Source organism: Saccostrea echinata, unplaced genomic scaffold (assembly GCF_033153115.1).
Source record: "Saccostrea echinata isolate AGI-Se365-2 ecotype Australia unplaced genomic scaffold, CSIRO_AGI_Sech_v1 ptg000009l, whole genome shotgun sequence".
Lineage (NCBI taxonomy): Eukaryota > Metazoa > Mollusca > Bivalvia > Ostreida > Ostreidae > Saccostrea > Saccostrea echinata.
The window spans coordinates 4,368,445-4,376,429 of NW_026889758.1; the positions used below are offsets into that span (position 1 = coordinate 4,368,445).

The window sequence follows — 7,985 nt, forward strand, 5'->3', positions numbered from 1 at the left end:
ATAATCCAATGATAGTGGCAGTAAAATTCTGAGTCACGCTTTCACATAAGAAAAGGTAACCACAACAGGATGAGGACATTTTTTTTTTTTTTTAAAAATCTCGTTGTAAATAAGATAAATATAAGACACATGTCTTTTTTATTTAGTATTTAGTAGTCTCGCAGTGCCTCGCCTAATCAATACCTTATAGAATGGAGAATCGACACTTAATCCATCACCGCACCCCCCCCCCCCCCAAAATAAAAGTCACAACAAATCATAGTTTACTTCTGCAGACATGCTCGAGATATTTTAATGTTCTTTCTTTCCCAAACATAAATAAAATGTTAAAAAATATTCATTTTAGCTCATCATGATAATTTAAATACATGTAGAATGCACGTGATTTTGTGTTTAAAACGGACTCAAGTATTATTTTTTTTTTTTTATTGGCGTTTTCTTTTTCAATGACTTTTATTTCAATATTTCATAATTTTATGAATATTTTATTTCGCTAATCATTTTTTTTTATGAATCATAAAATATTATTTTACAATTTCTTTTAAATAAATATATTTTAAAAAATCGCGATGGTGAATTTTATTCTTCTTAACTATTAGAGTACCCTTTATTTAAGCTTCCTTTTTTTTTTATCTTGAAATAACGAGACAAAAAAAATTGTAAAAGAATCCCAAACTGATTTTTTCCTTAATATCAGGGGATTTCCAGTGGTTTTATTTTCGTAGAATGGGCGTTCCCAGGAGCTGCGCATTGATTAGACGGTTCTTCCCTCGAATGGAGAAGACGAATTATTAATACTATAGTTAATTTGTATGAATGGTAAATATTGTAGAGATGACTTATTGATAATTGTGAAGCACGTGACCCATGGAGATACACACCTTCGATAATTTGCTGCAACATCGTAGGTATATATTCTTATATAAATTGAAAACGATGGGAAATCGAATCAGAAAGACACGCATTTTTGTGTCTTTAAATCATCTGAGATTTACTTTAAAAGTTCAAAAGTTTCTCCAGGGATTTCTCCGGTACAGAATTTGGACATATTAACGCATTGTCACGGATAACTTGGCTGAATTTATCTCCATTAGTGACCAGCATTATAAATTGACATACCTGTGGCACCATAAATAAAGAAGAATATGCACAATCATCACACAGTTACTGTCCACTATTTGAAGAAGGTAAGAATTTTTTGCCTTGTCCAATAAGTAAGTTAAAATTTATTTTAATTTGAAAAGAAAATTAAATAGTCACAAAGTGAAAACGTATTTAAAAGCTATAAAAATTAATATTATGAGAGGATTTTTTTTAAATAGCTTTCAAGTGTTGAATTTTATTGCAAAACAATTACAAATTGAATATTGAATAAATAGTATGAAAATCGCTTATCTGTACATTAAGAGTTTGGTTTTATCAATGAGAAACGTTGACAGGTGGAAAGTTGCTATTATCCTGTTTTTATCAATGAAATTCATTGACAGCTGGATCATTCATTTTTCTAAGTGTCTAGACTGATCTGGAATTTAAACAATGCATTTCAACTGCGGATATTTTTTTTTATAAATCAGAGAAAAATTGAAAATTCGCAGGCTTCCCTTCGTTTTGTCCGTAAGAAAAAGTTGTTTTCCAGATTGTTAAAAATAATCTCCGTGCTGGTATGTGATTTCATTTCACATCTGAAGACAAACACCAATCAATCTTAAGTAAAAACTTTCCAAGGTCAGTTTAAAACATTAACCCAATTCGCTGCCAATTATATGTAATAAAGCAGGTGGAATTTTAAGGTCATTCAAGTAAAATACGTATAAAAATTATTTTTCAAACATGGCACAGTAAGAAACATGAATTTTTGAGGGAAATTGATTTTTGTGACGGATATTTGGTTTAGATCTCGAGCCAGACGGAAGATCTGGATTGGCAGGGATACATGTAGGTTGGTAGGTTACAAGGGTCAGTAACGGGAGATGTAAGATGCGTTTATTTACAAAGAATTACGAGTAATCTAAAACACTACTCATCACTCCAGTGGAAAGCTGTTTTGCAACTGACCGAATTCTGGGGGAAAGCACGGGGTGTTGTAGTGTAAAAAACTTAAACTAGTGGAATTCGTTGTCTAAAGTGCGAAGTGTTCTTTAAGATTTTATGTGGAAAAATTCGACAAAAAGTGTATTAATGTTTTAATTTGCGCTAATGCTTATTTAGGAACACTTCCATGTATAGAAGAGAATTTAACTCTTCTCGAAGCCTGACAATGCTGTACGTTATATTCAAGGGACATATTGATATTTCAGTTTTTGAGGGGGAAGTCTTTTTTTAAAGAAGGAATGTCAATTCATTAACGCTTGAGCCTTGTAACTTATATGAGAATAATGATTTCCCCTTTTAAATACTATTGATACCACTAAATACAGATCAAAGACCACCAAAATCAATTTCTTTTGTATTTTAACAACACAATTACACTTTTGTCGAGTATTCTCTAAATGCGTATAATCCTGTTCTGAAATAGAAAACACGGATTTTACGGAAGCTTATCTTTAGTTGGGCTTTTTTCATTCATTTGTCCGTTTGTGAGCTTAATATTCATCAAGTTCTCCTACGTTTACCGAATTTATTGGCCCACTGACACTTAATCAGCGCCGTAAGGGACATGGTGTTCAATTTTTGGTATTTTTCCAGAAATATCCGAAGCGATGAACGATTAAGTAATGCTGGTGAAGATTAATAACTGTCAATGAAATATTTGATTTTATCTTCCCAAAGTGCAACTAGAAGTATCACGAAAGATAACTCTTATCACATATTTCAGCATCACAATCTGTATCTTAATTGTTCTCTCCTGTAATTAAAGCTACAATATATATACATTATCTTTAATTTTAGCATACTGTGGTAAACATGAAGGATCTGATTGACAGCACAGTCAAATGGAAATGGCTTACCTTTTTATTTTCACTTTCCACATTCATCTTCATGTTTTTGTGCGTTTCAATATGGATAATAAAAGACCAAGAAATAGAAACTTTTAGCTCTAATACTGGAACCTGCGCCGCTAAAGAGTTAGGGGAGAGGGGTGAGACTGATAGCGAAAACCTGAATCGAATACACGGGAGTGTTCTGGAGACACTAACAAGGGAGGAGATTAATTTAGTGGTTAACTATCTTCACAACAAAATGAATTTGAAGCATCCTAAAGAAGCAAAAATTGACCAAAGCTTTATACACGCCATAGAAGTACATACACCCAAGAAAAGGGAAGTACTGGATTTTTGGGATAATAACGGTCCCAAACCTAAAAGAGAGGCTAAAGTTTTCATAATGCACGGAGACTATAGTCCGCCATTCATCGGAGAATATATAGTTGGTCCTTTACCAAATATAACCTACGCCGAAATAATAAACACGACTGCACGAACAACGAAAGTTCCTTATGTATATCGTCCATTTTCCAGTTTTGAGTTTATGGCGATATACAGACATGTTATAGCAAGAGTAGCAAGGGAGGCTCACCAAGTGTTGGTAGAAAGTTATAATGCTACTCCCTTTAATTGTGGTAATCAGTGTTTGCGGTTTTCTATGACACCTATATCCAGCGGTTATCTTCCGGAAGGAACGAGGAAGTCGTGGTTCTGGTTTGCACATAACGTTGAGTTCTACACGCTGCACCCGCTTGATTTTCAGTTTTTAGTAGACATGACCTCGCAAGACCCCAAAGAGTGGAGAATTTTAGATGTATGGTATGCAAATCAGCTATTTGAATCATTATCGGTATTTTTAAAGGCTTACACCTGTGAGCAAATAAACAAGACAAGAATTCCATTCCCAACAGGAGAAGAAAGAACTTTTAGTTCATTAGAAATGCGTGAAAATCAGTTTCCTGAAAATGGTAGACGACCACCTCGCCAATTTTACCCAGATGGACCTCGATTTGAAATAAATAAGAATTCAATTAAATATTTGACTTGGGACTTTAAATTTAAAATGTCGACAACAAATGGCCTGCAGCTTTTTGACATTAAATTTGACTCGGAGAGAATTATATACGAATTAAGCATGCAGGAAGTGACAGTCTTGTATTCAGGTTTCAGTCCTACAAACCGGATGTTGTATTATGCCGACAGCGCCGGGTTATTTGGAACCCGTTCCAGAGGATTAGTTCCGAGTGTAGATTGTCCCGAGAATGCACAGTTTATAGACTCTTATCTCTACTCTGCCAATGAGGATGGTCACCGAACATATGAAAATGCTTTTTGTGTATTTGAGCACAATTCAAACTATCCTTTGCGGCGTCATAGAGCTTACGGTCGGTCTGGTGCATTTTACGGCGGGTTAGTTAACACAATACTCGTTGTTAGAACAATTATGAGTGTTATAAATTACGACTACGTATTTGACTATATGTTCTATCAAAATGGAATGGTTGAGATACGGGTATTGCTTACTGGTTACCTAGGAACTTCGTTTTATGTTCCTCAAGAAGAACCTTACGGCGCGCATGTGCGAAAGACTGTCATTGCAGGTCTTCATAACCACCTTTTTAACTTCAAGGTTGACCTCGACATCAAAGGAACAAAAAATATATTTGAAACCCTTGATATCAAAATGGAAAATAAGACGGATCCATGGTATGGTCATCATCATATGCAAAATGCATACACCAGACATATCCGACGGACAGAGAAAGATGCAGCATACCAATATAATTTTTCAACTCCGAAGTATTTGTTAGTTTCCAATAGCAGGGAACATACGCCTCAAAATGTTAGACGCTCCTACAGAATCAAACCGTCTGGAATGTCAAAACTTCTTCTTCCTGAAAACTATGGCTTCAGTCGCTCCATATCATGGGCCCGTTACCAAGTGGCAATCACCAAACAGAAAGACTGGGAAGAGTCGAGCAGTTCTATATTCACCATGTGGGATGCCAAACAGCCTGTGGTTAATTTCCAGTCGTACATCGACGACAACGATGATATTGTCAATGAGGTAAGATTACTGCTACATGTTTCATTTCGTAAATTATTTCAACAATGAATCCAGATATTTGTAAAGTTGTTTTTTAAGTTTTACATGTATGTAGAAAATGAATAATTCGTTTTAAATGATTTTGTCTTTTTAAATAATTCTTTTTTAAAATGCTGTTTTGACCATAATTGTAAGTATTGTTCTATACTTTGGTTTTAATAGGATTTGGTAGCGTGGGTAACATTAGGAACCCAACACTTGCCACAGACAGAAAATCTTCCAAACACTCTCACAGCAGGTGGCGCTTTGTCTCTCTTTTTGAGTCCATTTAATTATTTTGACGAAGATCCGTCAATGAGATCCAAGGACTCAGTACGAATTACACCAAAGGACCCTAAACGTCCGACTGAGGGAGCGAATGTACAAAGACATCACAGATATTCTCATCACTGCAGCCCGATTCCCAATTACCCGGATGTACATATATCTAAAAATAGTACTACAATTTTCACGTAACGAACGCGAGATACCTACAAGAAAAGTGATATTTGAATGGCAGCATTCTACATACTTTAAAAAAAATTATTCACAGTTTCATGTTTTTAAATCCTCTGAGGCTATTATAATATCATATAATGCCAATCTTTGAAAAATACGCATGTTACATTTCATTGTTTTGTAGATTTTTTCTTTGTAAAGGTGTGGGAGGTATTAATTATTTATTGAAGGTTGAGAATGATTATGAGTTAAGGTGTGTAAACAGAAGTCCGTTCTAATAGTGTGTGTGTAAATAGCATATGACTCAACTCCGGAACTGTCTTGGAATTATCCAATTGCAGTAATTTATACGCAAAAACCGTCCATTTTAGCCGACCATTGAGCCTTGTTACCAATATTTTCCCCTCAGCGATTGCTTTCAGCAAAAAGGCCAACTGCTTCTTGTCGATACCGCAATTTGAAATGTATATTGGTTAATTTCTAGTTGAACGAGATGCTTTACCTGTCCGTACGAATGTAAGGAAGTTAGAACGACAGTCCGTTCGATAATCTGTGATCATCGGTCTATATTTATAAGAAGATATATTTTTATTGCCGTTGTGAATGTAAATTAATCATTGCTGATTAAGAGGATACTCTGCAGTATTCAGATACATATTATGGTGTTACTTGATATTTTTTCACTATACCTGTAAACAGAGAGTTGATTTAAACAATTCAATATGTATGTTATTTTTAAAATAATAAAACGTTACAAAAATCAATAAAAACTTGAAAAAATATCGATAGTTTTGTTTTAAATAATCCAGGAAATATAGGATTGTGTTTTCTTGCTCCTGTTCGTATGTGCCCAGTCTGAACAAGTCAACAAGAATGAGGTCACTAAATCAATACCCAGGGGACCATGTATTGCATTGTCATTCATGCATTGATAACATGGATATATGGAGAAAAACAGTATAACAATTTCCCATTGTTTTCTTTTATTAATCATTGGGATCTTAACCTTGGAGAATACTTCATTGCCATTCTAGCCTTTATCACATCTAAACATCTCCGTTTTCACCAGGAATCTGAAGATTTTTGTAATTATGCAGTTTAAGCAAATACCCCTAATTAAATTGATATGGATGGCATTTTTGACCGATTTCATATTTATTTTTCTTATTCCATTGTAATCCGAAAATCGGTTAATTTGATTTAGGTTTAGGGTCACAATCAGACAATTCCCAATTCCGAAAATCCAGGACATTGTTTTGTCAGTAATTGATTTACACGTAATTAACAGATAACATTAATGAGCAACTATTTTGCACTTTTTGCTAATCATCACTATATATTAAAGCTGTGACACAGGAAAAGAGAATCATTGATTAATGATCCTGCATGAGAGATTTTAATCTTTATATTTTTTTTCATTATTTTTCTATCTATCTTAGGGTAGATGATAATGTTTGCAAAAATAAAAAAAAAGTCCAATTACAAGTGCAGACTCATTGGAATCCAATTCAATCTTGCCTTGGGATAGCGGAGACGCACACAAAATCCTGACGAAACGCGTCATTAACAACTAAAGAGAGCATGTAGAGTTCAAATACATGTTAAATCCCAAAGCTGGTGAGTGCGTTTGTACTTCTGATTTAATGGAAAGTACCAACACTCCAGATTTTGAAACACATAACTTTTTTTGAAAGGGAGGGTGGGAATTTCTTGTATTCTTGACTGATGTTTTTTTCATACTAATTGTTAGGCCATTATTTATACACTGAATTGTCCCGTTTTTCTCGATCATGACAAGGAGCATATGAGGGATGTGGCCGGTCGGCAGGGGATGCTTACTCCTCCATGGTACCTGATCCCACGTCTGATCTTTTAGAGGTCCGTGTTTGCTCTGCTCCTGATTTGTATTGTTTGAATGGACTTTTGAGTTTGAATACTGTTCGGTATCTCTTTATTTCATTGTATTGGAGATCATGTCTATATATGGTATAATTTGCCAAACATGTATTATGTTTTTATTCATTTGATTTAATTTACTTATATTTTTCTTTTTTAATTTACTTATATTTTTCTTTTTTTATTTAAAAAAAATTTAGGTTGCAAAGTAAAAATAAATCGTTCTTGTACAGTGTACATATAGGAGACACTAGATACTAGGAGGACTGCTTTCATGTTTTTATGACTGCTGTCCAAGTTTATGAAAACATACAATAAGTTCATCAAAGGAGGAGAAAACAAATCTTAGTGATATACTCTGTTATTTAGCATATTCTTTTATTTTTCAAATTATTTTTTTAAAATTAAAGTTGACGACATGTCAGCTAAGTCAATATTAATTTAGAAACCTCGTTGTATTTCCTACACAGTTCATTATGTGCAAGTTTGACCAATACTGTATCAAAACTGTATGCTTAACTAACCTCTATATAAAAGCAATATTCTGAAGTAGTCCTTTGGTGTTCAAAGTGGAAATTCAAATATGTACAGTGTACATATTCTTTTTTGCAAGTATAACT

At 34.0% G+C, this 7,985-nt stretch overlaps 1 protein-coding gene across 1 annotated transcript; it reads left to right on the top strand.

The window, feature by feature from the left end:
- The first annotated feature begins 2,893 nt into the window (after window positions 1–2,893).
- On the top strand, window positions 2,894–6,251 carry LOC133181630 (putative amine oxidase [copper-containing]). Its single transcript, XM_061316174.1, has 2 exons — window positions 2,894–4,992; window positions 5,194–6,251. The coding sequence occupies exons 1-2, from the start codon at window positions 2,905–2,907 to the stop codon at window positions 5,485–5,487; spliced, it is 2,382 nt and encodes a 793-aa protein (XP_061172158.1). The 5' UTR covers window positions 2,894–2,904; the 3' UTR covers window positions 5,488–6,251.
- The last annotated feature ends 1,734 nt before the right edge of the window (window positions 6,252–7,985 follow it).